This window comes from Strigops habroptila, chromosome 8, assembly GCF_004027225.2.
Source record: "Strigops habroptila isolate Jane chromosome 8, bStrHab1.2.pri, whole genome shotgun sequence".
In the NCBI taxonomy this organism is placed as follows: Eukaryota; Metazoa; Chordata; class Aves; order Psittaciformes; family Psittacidae; genus Strigops; species Strigops habroptila.
In genome coordinates, this window is record NC_044284.2 from 19,557,245 (window position 1) to 19,575,228 (window position 17,984).

At 37.3% G+C, this 17,984-nt stretch overlaps 1 protein-coding gene across 1 annotated transcript in view; it reads left to right on the top strand.

Annotated features, from left to right (window-relative positions):
- Positions 1 to 17,984, top strand: part of COL4A3 (collagen type IV alpha 3 chain) — a 60,387-nt gene that overhangs the window by 34,556 nt on the left and 7,847 nt on the right. The window contains exons 27-45 of the mRNA XM_030495146.2: positions 158 to 326; positions 1,219 to 1,311; positions 2,423 to 2,527; positions 3,444 to 3,541; positions 4,929 to 5,079; positions 5,210 to 5,323; positions 5,692 to 5,859; positions 6,954 to 7,043; positions 7,655 to 7,789; positions 8,533 to 8,631; positions 10,203 to 10,292; positions 10,676 to 10,815; positions 11,875 to 12,001; positions 12,274 to 12,354; positions 13,443 to 13,541; positions 14,513 to 14,563; positions 15,551 to 15,736; positions 16,404 to 16,534; positions 16,973 to 17,045. Coding sequence (XP_030351006.1) covers positions 158 to 326; positions 1,219 to 1,311; positions 2,423 to 2,527; positions 3,444 to 3,541; positions 4,929 to 5,079; positions 5,210 to 5,323; positions 5,692 to 5,859; positions 6,954 to 7,043; positions 7,655 to 7,789; positions 8,533 to 8,631; positions 10,203 to 10,292; positions 10,676 to 10,815; positions 11,875 to 12,001; positions 12,274 to 12,354; positions 13,443 to 13,541; positions 14,513 to 14,563; positions 15,551 to 15,736; positions 16,404 to 16,534; positions 16,973 to 17,045 — 2,200 coding nt within the window. The remainder of the gene's footprint in view (positions 1 to 157; positions 327 to 1,218; positions 1,312 to 2,422; positions 2,528 to 3,443; positions 3,542 to 4,928; positions 5,080 to 5,209; positions 5,324 to 5,691; positions 5,860 to 6,953; positions 7,044 to 7,654; positions 7,790 to 8,532; positions 8,632 to 10,202; positions 10,293 to 10,675; positions 10,816 to 11,874; positions 12,002 to 12,273; positions 12,355 to 13,442; positions 13,542 to 14,512; positions 14,564 to 15,550; positions 15,737 to 16,403; positions 16,535 to 16,972; positions 17,046 to 17,984) is intronic.

Genomic DNA, 17,984 nt, shown 5'->3' on the forward strand with positions numbered 1-17,984 from the left:
GTAAATCAGAGGAAAAATTCCTCTTTAGTTAGCAGATCCACTCTGTTACTAAAGTAATACAAGGTTATAGTCAGACAGAGAATCAGGCATTATGTTATGAGAGCTGGTGTGGAAACCAAGTAGTGCTTGGTATATACACATGTGTAATCATTAATAGGGGCTTGCTGGTTCAAAAGGAGATAGAGGACTACCTGGATTGCCTGGCAGTCTTGGTCTTCCTGGAGAGATGGGCCTTCCTGGACTGCCAGGTTATGGACCGCAAGGAATAAGAGGTTTCAAAGGCTCTAAAGGAATACCTGGTCCACCTGGATTACCTGGAGAAGCTGGTTTGTAACTTCCTATATTACCATGTTTTACCTATGTTACAGAGTACTTGATTGAAGTTGCAGACATAGATGAAGTCAGACATGATTTGTGAAACACAGGAAGCTTTTCCTTGCAGTGAGATTTCCAGTGTGTTGTTCCAACTTTGGTCCCACTGGAGATAATAGTGAAAGTCTGAGGTACATAACATAATTGAGGTTAGAAGGGACCCCATGAGGTCTCCAGTCCAAACTCCTGCTCAGAGCAGGGTCAGCTATGTGATCAGACCAAGTTACTCAAGGCATTATCCAGTTGAGCCTTGAAAGCCTCCAAGGACAAAGACAGTCCATCATCTCTGTGCAACTTCTTCCAGTGCTTGACTGTCCTCATCATGAAAAAATAAAAAAGTCTTTAAATATGCATCCAGTCATCATTAGTGTGAGCTGAGTCATCAGGGGAAAATATGAAGGACTTGACCATTTTTGAGTGCTGAAAACATACCAGTGTATGTATTTATAGGCAAGCATAATCTGAAAGAACTCAAAGTTGTATGGCAGATATAATCAAGTTTTCTTCAAGAGAATACCCATTAAATATTTAATAAATGGATTTTCAGATTAAGCATTTCTCAATTGCATAATTTTCTGCTGACTTTGTGCTGCTTCTTCTGGGTCTCCACTAGACTGCAGGATGGCTGATAAGGAAGCAGATGGGCTTGGTGTCAATAGAATTCTTTTGCTTTATGAAGCCAGAATCTGAAGGCTTTTAAAAGTCTGTTGGAGTTTCAGAAATATGGAAACTGTAGAATTCTGCATTTTTAATTGAGTAGGTTGATCACTAATAATTTTGAATGTTTAAGATTTCATACTGCCAAACTATAAGTCTTTGTAATCTTCAGTTATCTGTTTGCTGAAGGTCTGAAAGGAGAGGCTACTAGAATAACACCATTACCTGGGTTGCCAGGACCTCAAGGACCAGATGGTTTACCTGGACCCCCAGGAGTGCCTGGTAAGTACACATGCACTAAATACAGAAAAATCAGAGCTAATCTGATGGGGATTCCTTTCCCCACTCTGGCCAGATAAAACTGTTAACGTTACTTTGAAATAACTATTAAAAGGATATGTGTGGTACAGAAACTATGGGATTAGTTGTAACATTCCCTTTCAAGGAAACTAAGGGAGATGGATGTGAACAGAATGGGCACACAGGGCTATGTCCATGGTGTGCGGTAAGGTAGAGATTCCAAGCAGTCCTATGCTATGACTTGGTTCCTCCAGGAACCGGAAACCTCTGGAGCATATGCTGCAGCTTGTATATCCAGACGGACACCTTTGGCATAATTTTGACATAAGTGTATCCTAAAATATGCTGGGACTGCGGCAACCTTCAAAACGGAATGAAGAAAATCAGGTTAAAATACTTTCAATCTTCCTGAACCCCTTGCTCCTTCTCATGCTTTGCATGGGCACAATCAAAAAAGTAGCTGTATTAAGTTTCCTGGTTCCTTTTTGATGTGACTGTTACTAACCATTGTTCTATGATATTAAGAATCTGATTTTCCTTTTTTGGGTGGGTTTTGGGCTTGGGTTCTAGGTGAGATTTTATTGGTTACTGGTGGTTTTAAATTTTGCAGAATTTTTTTAGTGCACTGAAGGACACTAAGTGACATTCAGGCTAACCATAAGGCATCTTTGTTTTGGTTTTGTAGAACAATAGTCCTTAAAGCTGCCCTGGATAGCATAGGAAAGTTTCTTGGCAGCTTTATGGTAGCTTCTGTTCTTACAGTGGTTTCTCTTCCAAGCCTTACCCCTGTAATGTGTGTTTGTATCTTCTCAACAAGTGGAAGATTTGTATCTGGATATAGTTGTTCTTAGAAGTCTGGAATTTGGGCAGATTGCATAAAAACTGAACTCACAGGCTCATGCCTGCTTTGATGCTGTGAACACAATTAGCATTTTAACTGTGAGAACCTGCTGTGGAGGAGACATAGTGTCTAAGTTCTAATATAGTCTACAGTGGTGTCCTAATTAATAATGATAAACTATAAACCACCTAATCTTACAAGTTGATGTTCTGTGGTAAGATACATCACAGTTCACTTATTTTCTTCGTACAGGTAGGGCTGGAGCAAGAGGTCAGCCAGGTGATTCAGGACGTCCAGGGCCAACAGGTGACACAGGCTTTCCAGGGCTCGGGTTTCCAGGAAACCCAGGTCCAAAAGGTAAAATACTTTTTTTGATCTTCTTTCTTTTTTTAAAAAAGCAAAACCAGAAACCATTTACTTTTTTTAAGTCCACATTAAAAACAATCATGTAAAAAAAAAAAAGAAACCAAAAATCAATGAATATTAGTCAGACGAGTGTTTTTAGCACTTTTGTAATTTACTGCCTTGAAGCTTATAAATTGGAAGTTTGAAGTATTTCAAAGTATTTCAGAGAATCAAGTATTAAAGCTGGCAGTAGGAAAATATTTTAAGACATTGATGCTTCCTGGAATACAGCCCAAACAGGTGCAGCTCATCTGGGGGCCACACTTACTTCGCGTAGATTCTCTTTGCCTGGATATGTGTTACAAAGACAGAGCTGTTTAAGTTTCAGTGCTTTATTTTTAATTTTGGTTCTGAAAAATGCAATTCCTGCTCTAATGTGCAGGTAGTAGAAAGCATTTATACTACTGAGAATTTGGCCATTCCTCATGCAAAGTCATACCCCTCTTTGGACACCAGAAATATTAAAAAATTCTCATAATCCTGTCAGGATAGGGTGGGGGAAGAAAAGAAGGGGAAAAAAAAAAAAAAGCTCTGATGCTAAAACTACTACCAAGCTGCTTGTTAAAGAAAACGGTGGAGAACTGACATCAGAACAGCTTCACTTACTTACAAAAAAACAAAAATTAAAAAAAAATCCCACATTAAATAACTGACTTGAAGCAAGTAACCGAGTGTTACAGTCAACTTTGAGTGAGTATGTAAGGAACAAGATGCAGTGTGTCATATCAACTCTGAAATCAAGATGCTGTCCTCAGCTCATGTCAGCTACTTCAGTGTAAGAGGCTTGTAACTGCATCCATACAAATACGCATTTGTAAAATAAGGTGATAACTACAGCATCTGTACTGCCATTTAATTCCTTTTGCAGGAGACAAAGGACTTGCAGGAAGCAGAGGGTCACCAGGTTGTGAAGGAAAGATTGGAGACACAGGCCGAGCTGGAAACATAGGACAACCAGGAGAAAAGGTTTGGTTAGAAATATAGCACAGACTTTTCCATAGGTCCCATTCATTAAATGTGACACTGAGCAAATAAATTAAGAAGTGTAAGGAATACAGGAGTTTTTATATTTCCTGACCAGTGATGCACAAGCTATGAAATTAAATTCTTTATATAAAAAGGGGCTCAAGCCAAAATTTTCAATTCAGATACTGGACTTCAGAACTCCAAGCGTTTGGGATGCTTTGGTACTTCAGTTTTTAGAGCACAAGGAGAATATTACATTCCTTACAGGAAAAAAATATGGCCATAGCTTCTGAAAAGATGGCTATTCAGAAATCGGAATTAAGCACATAGGAGGTCAGTGACAAGTAAGCATGCATTTAATTTAAGTAAGTGCTCCACTGAATTGAAACATAAAGAAAGTAGGTTGGAAGTAATACTGCAGCCACTCTTGCTGATTAACAGAAGCTAATCTACTGATGGCATATGTAAATGCAAGATTATTGACTACTGTGTAATCAGGATTCAAATTTGAACTAAACAGTAGCACCTAAATGTTTTGAAAATGTGGCATTTCTTTTCTATGTGAGTCCTCATATGTCATTCTTTTGTGTGTTTTTTACATGGTGAAGTGTGTGGCTTGAGGCTGTGGATTTTTTTTTTCTTTTAATTATTATTTAATCTGTATTTGATGTCACAGAACAGCTGGATATGGAATGGCCTTTGTGGTCCAAGTATATCATCAGTGATAGGCATAAACTCAGCTCTAGTGATGTGCTTTATGAACATACTGATTTGCTGGTACTCAAAGCAACTAGCAGTTCAATCAGCCAAATACACTTCTTCAAACTTTCAATTCAGGGAACAGACATGGGACATCTGTGATAAAAACAGTCTTCATGGAAAACAATGCTCAGAAGAATGATTAAAGAAACCCCAGTAGCTGACTCTGAGTACTCTGAGACACATCTTGGTGTTGACCTTGATTATTTAAATAAATATTTTGATAAAAACATGACTATCGTGTAAAAATAAGGGAAAAGTTGTGTTTGCACAAACTTAAACCAGATTTTCAGATACAGGTCCAAAGCTTTTCCCAGCTACAGCAAGTATCAACAATGCAGTAAAGGCCAAATGGAGGAAAGTCTCTTGCATTGCTTAGTAGCAATTTCTTAGAGTTCGGAGTCAGAGTTCAAAAGCTGTCTAGAGGAATTACTCTGGTATGGAACCTGCAGCTGGTCTATAAGGAACATCCAGCAGTCTGCTGAATTGGAGCCATTAGAAATTATAACGTGGAAGATCCCCGGGGAATGGAGAAAATTACCCTAATAAAAGAAGTTAACTGATCACACAGTGGAGAAATTATTTTGGCAGACATGCAAAACATAGTGGATTTCTCTCTGTGTTGCAGGGTGACCCAGGCATGGTTATTCCTGGAGAGCCAGGTAGACTGGGTTCACCAGGAAGTCATGGCATTCCTGGCTTAAAAGGTGATACTGGATTTCCAGGACTTCCAGGCCTACCAGGGCGTGCCGGACATGATGGTGATGATGGCCTAAGAGGTACTGTTGTCAAACAAGCTCAAGGAGCACAGCGAGTTATTTAAGGAAAGGGAAACCAAGTCAAACAATGCTCACTCAAAGTCTGAAACTTCTACTTAAATCATTGTGAATCCAGTCTCCTTTCTTTTAGGAGATCGTGGCTCACCTGGAGTTCCTGGAGATCCAGGTTTTCCAGGGAAACCTGCTGAATGTCTGATTGGCCTGCCAGGTTTGCCAGGTGGCCGGGGAGCTACAGGCCCACCAGGTAGGACCTTCTGAATCAACCGTGCAATTTTACCGGGTGGGTCTGGGTTTCATTTCTGCTTTCCGATAGCCTGGGGGAGCTGAAGCTGTTCCTAGATACTGTTTATAGGATAGTATGTGAAAAAAGTGTGAGCCCATTTAAAAGATGTGCTTCCTGCAGATGTGGAGAAAACAGCTCTTTAAAAAAACCCAAACAACCCACAACTGTCCTAAGATTTCCTGAACATGTGTGTTGTCTTACAGATCTAATGTTTAGCCCTCAAACATACAGAGTTCAGGAAGAGTTTCATGCTCATGATGGCAAGATAGAGATGAAGGTTTAGTTTCTGGATGGATGTACTGTGCTACACTGTCACGCATTTTTCTTAGGAGGAAGAGGTTCGCAAGGTTCAAAAGGAAAACTAGGTCCTCCTGGCTTGAGTATCCCAGGAATCTATGGAATGCCTGGGGAACCTGGATTAATAGGTCTTCATGGAAATACAGGATTACCTGGTCCCAAGGGACAGTCTGGAAGGCCAGGAATCTCTGGTGTGCCAGGTAAGGATCCTCCAAATACTTGTTTTGATGTAGAAATTCAGTCTCTGCAAAAAAGTCAGTCATGCTTTTCCAAACTGAAGCTGCCAAAATATATTTCCATCAACAGCTTTCATATATATTGAGATCTATTTAGAAAACAAATCATCATTCCTTAAATGACAAGCATATCTTGAAGCTGTTATGGCACAGTAATGAATTTTCTGTAAGTCTTCTGAGAATAGAGAGCTACCTTACATTGGTTTTTGTACAGTAATGTCCTTGCAGTAGGAAATTAAATAGTTGACATTCAAAGCAACTCCCCAGCATAATGGAAGGGTATTTAGTTCTTTCTCAGCATCCCTTTTCAAACAGATAGCTTGTTAATGCTATCTTCTTTTTCTTAAAAAGAAAGTTCAGATCTTGAGTCTGACAGAGTTGAGTCAGGTCAAACTCTATCACCTTAATCAAAGCTAACTTTCAGTAAGGTAGGTAATCCCTGTAGGGGTTGGTTGGTTTATTTGTTTTTCAGATATGTGTTCAAATTTGATTTGTAGAATAAAAGAAATCTGTTGTGTAATGCTCGCTATCTCTAACAAAGATTTTTCGTTAGTATCAAATCCTTCATTATTCTGTGGGAAGGAGATGGTACTTAATTTTTTATATATGCAAACTATAAACCAAATTATAAACATGTATCACTTGACTCAGTTATGCAAACCGATACTTCTGATGTCATTTGAGGGGAGTTGTGATGTCCTAGCTGGCCTTCAACTCCTCAGCCAGAAATGAATGTCTTTCCCATACAACCCATGACAGGTCTCCCATCCCTGTGTGGATATCTCAGATACATTATCCTCCCTATCAGTTATTTTGTTCATTGATAGAAGCTGTTGCAGCTACTAATCCGAGGTAGTTTGGGGTTTACTGTGTGTGTAAATGCTGTTCATGTGGTTAAAGACTGGAAAGCTGGCTTGGACAGCATGTTACAGAGATCAAGGAGAAAATATAAGCAATTAAATATTTAAATGATAGGCAAATGTGTAGTTTTCTGAAGTAATGTTCTGTTTCACTGATCAAATACTAGCAAATATGTTGCTATTGCTTTAATTCCACAGGCTCAAGGGGAGAGCCAGGTATAATGGGCCTGTTAGGAATTCCTGGACCTCCTGGCATGATTGGAAGACCAGGCAACCCGGGTATCAGAGGCAAGTGACCATAGTATTTGCCTTCGTTATTATTTAGGTTATAGAAACTTCCATGCTAAAGCTAGTCTTGTGATCCTTCTTGATGTATGTTATCAGCCTTGAGTACACGTGTCATCCTAGAATTTCTCTGAGTCTTGGTAAATCTTTGGCTTCTGTATATATGCAGCCTACAGACGGAATTACAACATTATTTAATTTTTTTTTAGCAGTTTTGAATTGCCGCCTTTTCTATTTCTTTGGTATTTGTAAAAGTGACTGGTAATTTTCAAATAAAGAGCAGAGAGCTTTTTTGCTCTATTTTTTTCTGTCCTATTCATCAAATATCTGTATTATATCTATTCAACAGACATAAGATTATACATATATTCAGTATAAGAAATAATTACCGTCTCTTGCCATAATCTGTGCTTACAGATGTTTTATTGATGATTGGAGTAATTAATAAGCTAGTTTAGGCTTCTTAATTGCACCAATCACTGGAGTAATTGGAATGTACAGTAGGAATGTATATTTACATATGTATCTGCCCTTGAAGACGGGAGTTTCATTGCTTCACTTGTGCTAGCATCTAGCCAGGTTTCTTCAGAAAATTTAGTAGTATTTTCTTTCAGGTTCTTCTGGCTTCCCAGGACTAAAGGGAAGAAAAGGATTTCTTGGAGCAAAAGGCGAACAAGGTGATAAAGGTTTTCCTGGACCATCCGAGACCTTGGTTGGTATAGGGAATAAAGGAGAACGAGGTTTAAAAGGTACACATTCATTGTTCTGTTATTCAAAACTAATTAGGGTTGTCATCTATGTTGCAGTTCCAGTGGACTCTACAACACAGAAGAAACTGACTGTACTACTGAGATTATTCACATGGCTTTGAAACAATTATTACTGAACACTGTGACTGCCTTTTCATTTATGGGATAGTTCAATATTACGCTGAATATTTATTTCCACTTCAACAAGTCCATATTCCTTAAAAATCTCCTATTGTAATGTTAAACCAGTAATAATATGTCAGTAGTACTAGGAAGCTTATATACATATGCTATACATTCAAGTGTTTATACATTTAGTAGCCCATGAGGACAGAAATGGGTGTGCTTGCCAACTAGATGCTGGATTGCATTGCAAAGAAGTTAAGTCTGGTCAGAAATACTTGATTGTCAGAAGAATATTGTTTGCAATATTGCAAAATATTGTTTGCAATACTAATATAGACTCTCTGTCTATGAGTCGTACATGCTAAACTAATGCTGTCTGGTCTTTTGTGTACACATTTTCCTATGTAAGCTTTCAGAAAACTTCCTTTTGTCTCCATATGAAAAATACAGAGGCATTAACTGCGAGCTTGTGTCTTGCTTATGTGTATTCACAGAGTGAAAATCCTATGCTCCACCTAATAAGCTTTAAGAGTTATAGTACTTTAAATTTTATAAAACTTTGTATTCTAAGAAAGATGCTATTTTGTAATAGGTTTTTAAATGAAACTCGTTTTTAGGAGTTCATGGAAGAATGGGCCTAAAAGGAGAAAAAGGAGATGCTGGTGTGCAGGGTCCCCCAGGTCTTGATGGATCTGAAGGAATACCTGGTCTACCAGGTATGGAATATGTATGTTGAAAATTACAGTATCACATGGACAGTGAAGATAATATTACCTCCGTGCTTAGAACGTAACCCAGCTCCAGCAGCAGCACTACATTCTCTGTATTAACTCTGAAACTTTTCTGAGAATTCTAAACCAGCAATTTCAAAAGCTGCTATTTGAAAGTCATAGCAGCTACCACCAAATGATTCTTTGTTTCGTTCCAAACATAGACCATTGTTTGGGGTGAAAAACAGAAAATAGTATTAAATCCTGAATGAAGACTTCAAAATCTAAAAGCTGATGAGACTAGTGAATAAAAATTGGTATTTATAAAAGTGAAGTTGAAATTCCCAATATTGCAAAGAAAAGTAAGAATTCTAAAATAAGAATATTACAACTGTGCACAAAAATATTTTAGAAGCTTATTTTTATTTCAGATGGATTTTATTTCCCTTTTCAAAGCCTGCATGTTGGGCTTATTTTTATTATTTTTTATTATTATATTAATTTTGAAACTTACCAGAACATTATTTTGAACATCACCAGATGGTTCAGTGAAAAGCAGGTTTAAAAAGTACCTGCATAAATTATAAACCTACCTAAGCTATTTCACCAAGTTTTGCTCTGCCATTACCATAACCTCACACATAATGATACATGTTGACCTTTGAGTGAGACAATGCATCTGTTTTCTCAAATTAATGCTAATTAAACATCTTTACTTCTCTGTATTCTGTATTTTTGGTTCTTTGAGATGACTTCTTCCTAGAAAACAATGTGACACTATAATACATAAAAATAGTGACAATTAGGAATAATTTAAACATGTAATCAAAATGGCTCTTTTCATGATGGCAATTATCCATGCTATATGACATTATAGCATTACTGCTATACTCTGTCATTAACATCCTTTGTAGTGATTGGAATGTAGCCATCACAGGAAAAATGCTCCACTAGTCCCTAACTTTTTATGGAATAATAAATAACACCTCACCTGCCTAAATGTTCAGGCATGGCTAGTACCCTGGAATTTGTACATCTGGACATTCCAAATGCAACTAGATCTTGTAGTCATTAAACTGAAAGCTAATTTAGCTAAATTAAGCTAAAGATAAGTGTGTGGGGGAAAAGATGCCTAAGGCATATAAGAAAAAGCTCATGAGTATACTAGTCACGAGGAGTGCATAATGAGTAATGTGATTAATAATGTAGTAATGTGATTGTGACATGCCCAGGAACCAGACTGAACTCAGGGCGACAGTGAAAGGAGGGTCCACTGTGTAAATACAAATTCATGATCTTGATCAAAATTTGCAAAAGTATGTTTTAGTTGGTGCCCCTAAGTGCTGTGGTCACAAGCCTTAATTTTAGTGTTGAAACATAAGATGCTTGTTATTTCCTTGACTTTCTGATAACAATAATGATAATTTTATTTGTGTCAGGGGGCAAAAGGTTGCATGTTGATTTGTAAAATAATAACATCACAATGTGTGCAGTAGAGGATTCAGTATTCATGAAAGCTCTGCCAGCCAGCGTCTGAAGCAAACATGTGAAATGACACTTATTTCTTCATCTTGCAGGTGTCAAAGGATTTATGGGTCTTCCAGGGATTACTGGAGAACCAGGATTCCCAGGTGCACCAGGAAACAAAGGGGACATGGGATTTCCAGGTCATTTTCTGTCAAGCCCTGTTACAAATTCATAGAGCTGTATAGAAGCATTTGCAAAGATCTGAGCAGTTACTGTAAGAGCACTACACAATACTTAAGCTTGGGTTTATTCTTTACAGTACCTATAGACTTCTTACCACCCCAGCATTTGCTTGACTTGCAGAGTGCACCTCTCCCTCTCTGTAAATTAAATATACTACTTTAATTTATATATTATTACATGTAAAAACCTCTTTTAAATGTGTTTAGAAATAAAATCCCTGGCTTTAAATTACTTTAATGAAGAATTAATATCTGAATATACAAGCAGTAGTTCACTAAACACGAGATGTGGTATGCAGTTATGATCCTTTTAAGAATGGTATCAGTATCTATTTTTCCAGGTTCAAAAGGACAGAAAGGATCTCCAGGCTTTCCAGGACCATCAGGTGACCCTGGTCCACCAGGCTGTGATGGCTTTACGGGTGACAAAGGAGATCCTGGGTACCCATCTGCTGGGCCTCCAGGAGAACCTGGTCCAAAGGTATAAAAGCAATGGAAACATTGTCATATTAGGCAATAAGCAGAGTCTTTGACTATAGAAACAGAATAACATGTAAGCAAGAGCTGCAGAATTTGCAGAAGTAGATGATTTGTTAGCAATAAGAAATATGAAAATTCTAGTGTGTCATTACTTGTGAGAAATTTTTGAGTTCATTATATTTCATTTTTCTCTTGGTGCAAGAATTTCTTATTTGCAAGATGGTCCATGTTTACAAATAACTTTGTTTATGTAAAAGCTGCTAATCCAGTAAGAACAAGGACTTCCACTTAAAAAGTCAGCAGTAGGAATACTTGTACATTAAAAAGCATCGAAAAACATAATCTTAGCAAATACAAAAGTTTTGTAATCTAAAATAGTACTGTTGGGTTTTGACAGTCTAGTAATATTATCTAAGATGAATTGGTTTTTTCCTTCTTACCAATAGATATTATGTTCAGTAATATACATTGCTAAGAAAAAAACAGTATCTTTCAGGTCAGCTGGATACAATTTTACTCCACATATTCTGGTTAACAACTAGGAGTCTTTTTACATATGAATTTATCTGAAATATATCATTGAGGTTGTAAACTATACTATAACTCCTGTAATCCGTCTAAATTAGCTGTTTGTTTTCTGTATTAACTGGGTAGGACAATATTACTGTCATGAAAATCAGTAGGAATTAAGGAAAAATATGCATTTCAGTATTTTGTATAGCTGCATATCGTATGAGGAATGCATATTTGGATCAAAAAGGAGATGTTAAAATAAAATTGAAGGGAAGTCTGTGTGCTGGTGAAAACATCTAAAGACTGAAGTTGGTTTGTAAGGATTAAAGAAAGATCTGGGGGGGGTAGCTATGTTTAAAAGATTGGTGGTATTATGAGAAGACTTCGTATTAGTCTACTTTGATTTTTGTCTGAAAATCATAGTGAACTATGATTACACGTAGTTAACCTGTAAAATTATGATTTTTTCTATTGTTCAAATATGGAATCTAATGTATTTAATGTAATATGATTCTTTGCCTGTTTGTGTGCAACTGCTATTTCTCAGGGAAATCCAGGCCCCCCAGGAATTTTGGGCAGCAAAGGAGAAAAAGGATCCCAAGGTCATCCAGGACATAAAGGAGTACCAGGACCACATGGGATCAGAGGGGAAACTGGAAGTGCAGGAATCCCAGGTATGTTTTGTTTTGGAGGGGTGCTGAGATGTTGACATACTTTTAAAAGAAGAAAATTTCTTAATAAACTACACAAGGTGCCTGTGGATTGGCATATTTATATTCAACTGCTGTAAACCTAAACAGCTCCTTTGTAGTCAGTGCAGCCAGACTAGCTTACAGGAGCTAGAGATCTTTTGCAGCTGTCTGAAGCAGAAATGATAGCAAAGTTCTCGGACTGAATCTGGATCTAGCGATAATGCCTTTTTCTGCTTCCCACACTCTTCTTACAGGAAAGCTTGGACTTCCTGGAAATATTGGCGTTAAAGGACGGCAGGGCCGCCCAGGCCAACAGGGCATTACAGGCCCTCCAGGTATGGTATATTGCATTTCTCTCAAATCACTGCCCCCTGGTTTTTTATTTTCTGGAATGAGGCATTTTTGGAATGAGGCAATTGATGTTCTTATTCTTCTGAGCTTTTTAGAATTTAACTGATGCAGTTGCAGTCTCTGTTCATGTTAGTTCAAGGCTTTGTTTACTTCCCCTGGCCATGGCAGGGGGGTTGGAACTAGATGATCTTAAGGTCCTTTCCAACCCTTACTATTTTATGATTCTATGATTCTATGATTCTCTGGTTCCAGCGAAGGTCTTCAGCAGACTATTTTCAATGTTACCAGTTCAGCTGAGGCAAAAGGTTTTAATTTTATTTCACTATTATAACACACCCTCCCTTTTTTTTTCTATCTGGTATTCTCAAGAGGTGATGTCCACACAATTGTGCGAAAGGCTTGTTCTACCTCCTAAAAGAGAATATTAAACTAAGATGTAGCTAGATGAGGAGGAGAACAAAATGAAGTGGAAAGAGGGGACAGAGTTTTAGTTGCTTGTTAAAGCGACAGATAAGTTTAAACCATTCAAAATATACCTAAGGGGGAGTGTGTAACATGCAACAGAGTTATGCAATGCAGATTTTAATAAAGTGACTGCCACTCATTGTCTTCAAAAAGAACATTGGATGCTCTTACATTCATAGATCTTAATCAAAATTACAATATTGTGGTTTCGTAGACTTTAGTGAACTTGCACTGACTTACCAACGGAGTTCGCAAAGATCAGGATCTACTCCCTGTTTAGAGAAACCTTGAATTTGTAATAAAGCCAGGGAGAGAAACCACACTGCTGCAATCAGTGTGGTTAAATCAAAGGAAGGGTCCTAAAATGTCTTTGAAAGACAGAAAATTATTGCCCGTGACAAAAGTGGGGGTGTTAAATCCATTTAAGTTCAGTGAGTTCAAGAAAAATTATATGTTACTCTTTACAAATGTTTAAATGCCAACACAGTTACATCTAGCTGAGCTAGCTGAACTAACTAAATTTTCATAAAGGGGACTCATATCTTCTCCCTTTGAAATGCAGAAGAATAGTAGTGAAAATGATATTGTGGTCCATTGTAATTCACAGGTGCCATTGGAGAGCCTGGAAAAAATGGACTTGTTGGTGAAAGAGGTAGTCAAGGTCAGGATGGTATGCCCGGTCCCCCAGGAGTAAAGGGAGAACCAGGTAACACCAGCGAAATATTTTCATTCTGTTTTACAGTTGTTTTTTCCCTAGTTAAACTGACAAGGATTATTTGAAAAGGATTAATACCAAGCTTCTGTGGAGCCAAAGTTTATAAGTAGAAGGGTTTTCACTTTTACATAATTCACAGATTTTTCTATGTATTACATGTGTATGCTGTCAACAACCCAAATGCACGTCACTGCTCTATTATACATGTGATTTGCCATAACGTCACCTAAAAACGTTAATGTCTGCAAGAGCCAAAGGATTGCTGTTAACAGTTCTTACATGTTTAATCTGAGAGAGATGAAAAGAACCAAAATCCTTTTAAAGGAGTCTCCTCTTTTACATGGAAATAAGATAAAAGGAATCACAGTGTTTACTTACATGAATAGTGAAGGTTTCCATGACCTAGCCCTTGGGTTGTAAACCCTTTAATTCTTTCATTTAAATGTCACTCCTGATGTCATCGATGGCCACAGACAGATTTATTCCTCCACTGAATTCTGACATAAAGCTTTTTCATATTCTACAGTGATAATACTTCCATATTAGTATAAAGAGGATACTGAGAAGGCATGCATAGTATGTAGTATGTGTGAAGTAATCACTGATAACGTATTTTCTTTTTTAGGTATTTACATTTCTTCTTCTATTTTTCTTAGTTACTAACTCAAATGCAAATTTTTCTTCTTTCTTTTTTTTCCTCTGAAAAAAGACAAAGCTTATTACTGCAGAATGTACTTCAAATATGATTGACTAATAAGAGTTTCTAGTATGAAGAAAACCAAATTTAATTTCTATTTCTGGATAGAAGAAATTGAAATAGTAATTTGTTATATTTTACCTATAACTAAAATCTGCATCTTGATGCAGTGAATTCTGAAGAAATGTGCAAAATATTAGAGAACTATGATGTTTTCTAACAATTATTCAGGACTTTGAGCATAACGTGACCTAATATTTTATAGGAGCACCAGGGAGAGGAATCCCTGGCCTTCGAGGTATTCCTGGTCGGAGAGGTGAGTTGTCTTTGCAGAAAGCAAAAGCTTAATTTTTACATACCAAAATCATGATCATCTTTATGTCGCTTCCTGCTTTTGGATGCTTTAAATGGCACTAAGAGCATCATAGGAAATCAAGAGTAATTCTGTGCTTTTGATCAATGATTTGTTGCTACATACTAAAAGTCAAGAGTTCTTGCTTGTGAAGTTAAGACTCTTGTAAAAGGGAAATAAAGAAGCAAAGATTTATGGTTTTGTGAATGTGACACACAGCTTTTGAAATTTTATTTTGATACATAATTTGATTAACAGAGTATGTTCTAATGAAAACAGATGATGCTGCTGAATAATAAGCATACTGTAAGAAAGCTGCAGCACCTGCAATTTTATTTTGGTCATCTTGATTTTTTTATGGATGAAAGTTGAGGGGACTCTTCCCATTTTTTAGGTTTTGCATTGTATCTCTAGTATTAGTAGAATTCCATTGATGTGCTTTACTTTAAAAAAAAAAAAAAAATTTAAGATCTCTCTTCATATCCTCCATATATAGATTTTGCACTTGAAGATCAGCCTTACAAAAATATCCTTTTCAAGTAGTCTCTTATTTTGGGGTACTCATATTGATGCTTTTAACTGAAATTTAGTTTAAAAAGATTTGCCAGTTCTGATGCTCAAAGAAGCATTTCTTCTACTTAAGTATCAAGAAATATTCCTTGCTGTGTTTTTTCTACCTTCCTCTCAAATTTATTCCTTTGTATGAGCAATCTCTGAAGTGGAGGTTTTTTTTTTTTTAACAGAAAAAAGAGTGGTGTGTACTACTGACTTACTGTGAATCCTGTCTCCTCACAACCATTTTGTCTTACAGAAGCAAGGTGGCTTTGGGGACCTCTCCATACTAAAACCAAAGGCTGAATACTATACCTTTGTGGTATAGTAAATGCACATATTGTATGTTATCACACCATCTTGACAGCTCTCCCCAAATGTAATACTTATACTTTGCAGGAATCAAAGGGGACATGGGACTGCCTGGTTTTCCTGGGCCACCAGGTATGAAAGGTCATCAGGGTGATCAAGGACCTGTTGGACCTCCTGGCTTAGTGGGGTTACCTGGATTTCAAGGCTCAACAGGCATGGCAATTACTGGTCAAAAAGGGAATAGAGGTATTGCTGGTGCAGATGGAAGACCAGGTGTGTTGTTATAACTCCTTATTTATCTAAAATGATATACTGATAATTGAAAGCAGAATTCAGCCTGTCCAGAAGTTAAGGTTGAAGGGAGTCTTTCCGCAAGAGAAATTCCTTAATTAAACGTGTAGTTCCTTTACCAATTAATGTAGTGTTATCATTGCAAAACCATGATGGTCTATGCAGTGTGATGTAAAGTAAAATAACATTAAGCTTTGCAGTCCACTTGATTTGCATTATTTTGCTTTCTGCCCATGCGGTCTGTAGGGCAGCTGAGATCCAACTATAAAGAAGTGAGATAACATCGGTGTGTACATGCAGCACTTAGTGGTGGACTTGGCAGTGTTAGGTTTATGGTTGGGCACAATGATCTTAAAGGTCTCTTCCAACCTAAATGATTCCAACCTAAATGATTACAGGCATAACTACAACTGGAGGTTATTCAAAAGCTGTACTGCTATAGAGTACTGCAAGAACTCAGCTCTGATTTCACATTAAATTAGCAGACTGGAAAAAATGAGTGGCCTTTGGTTTTTGTTTTAATGGGTATATTCCTTTGGGAATCACTGAGGTGGTAAAATGAGTACCATTATAGAGTCGTCGCATTGTATGTAATGTATGTGAAATGCTGTTGGCAGTAGTCTTTACTTACTCTGATGTTTCTGTACAGGTGCTCCTGGTTTTCCAGGGCCTCCTGGTCTTTCCACTCTGAGCATGAAAGGAAGCAAAGGAGTTAGAGGTGCAGATGGCATACCAGGGCCAACGGGCCCAGCCGGCGACATTGGTCCTCCGGGTCCTAAAGTCAGTGAAAGGAATATTGCTTGGTTCTTACTCCATTGTTAATTTGTTCTTACCATGAAAATAACATCCAGGACAATTTAAAAAAAACAACACCAAACAAATCAAAACAAACAAAAAAAAACCCCATCCACCCCAAACACCTCTGTAATAGATGAAAGATATTAAAATGCATATGAAAAGTAGTTTTTATGGACTTAAGCGGACCAGAAGGAGATCATCGAGAATTTCTGGCATGTCATTTCCTTGGCCATTCTGTATTACAGAATAGTATTAACAATTAAATGATTATTTATAACACACTCACAAATGAAGCAGATAAGTCTAGTTGTAGCATATTCTGTGAACATAACACTTTGAATATTCTGAACAAAAAGAAAATGTATTTCATAGCGTGCAGATGCTGCTTCCTGTTTATTATTGGTGTTATCTGGTTTGCAGGGAATAGAAGGTCGATCGGGTTATCCTGGTGCTAGAGGGGCCCCAGGATTTCTTGGATTCCCAGGTGTAAAAGGTATTTGTGTATTTTTTACATACACTTCTATGTCCTGAAAAACAATCATTTACATGTTGTGTAATAATAGTATTTGTGTTACAGTACCTTGCCCTAGAGTTTGTTGCATCAAGAGCAGGGTTTAGGTCAGCTATAAATGAAAGCGTTCACGAGGAAAGCATTTTCTTCGTGTTAGATGCTATGGGTATATCCAAACTGATGTTGAAGTGAGAAAGGGCTGAAACTTCAATGGCCTCCACTCCAGGCAAATTCAAAACGAGTTTGTTCTTAGTGACTAATAATATGTAAGGACTTTGGGAATAAGTCTGCTAATAAGAAATGCCACACCACTGCTAGAAGATGCTTTTGGCAACCTCTTAGCTATAAACCTTGAGCATTTAATCATAATTACAACACAGAGCACTGGGTCCTCTGTTTGCCATAAGAATAGTCCCAACTACAATCTAATTTACCAGTTTATCAGCAAACGAACTGTTAAATGTATTGGCTTCATTAATTTCATATTCCTGACAGTTAGTTGGATCAGTAGGTCGCTAAAAATGCTTTTAATTTAGACTTTTTTCTGGTGATTTAAATCTAATACAGGTCTGCATCACTCCAGTATTATTCTCATTTTTCAACTGCATGATTTATAGAGACAAAGAATTCTCATTACCTGTTTAACCTACTGGTTTGTTCTCCATGCTCATTATTGTGTATTTTAAATTTGTTCTAATTTGAGAAGTCACTGTACAGACAGTAATTATACTTTCTTAAGCAAAAAGTTCGAATTTCATGTCATAGTCAAAACGCCTAGCTCGATGACAGAAATACTGATCTGAAAAAATCTGAATGTAACCTCATATTTTGCGCAATGAAAAGAAATGCTTATTGAGTTTCCAACACTTAAAAAACTATACAACCCTCCTAACAGCATAACTGACAGTAGGGTTTAAAGGA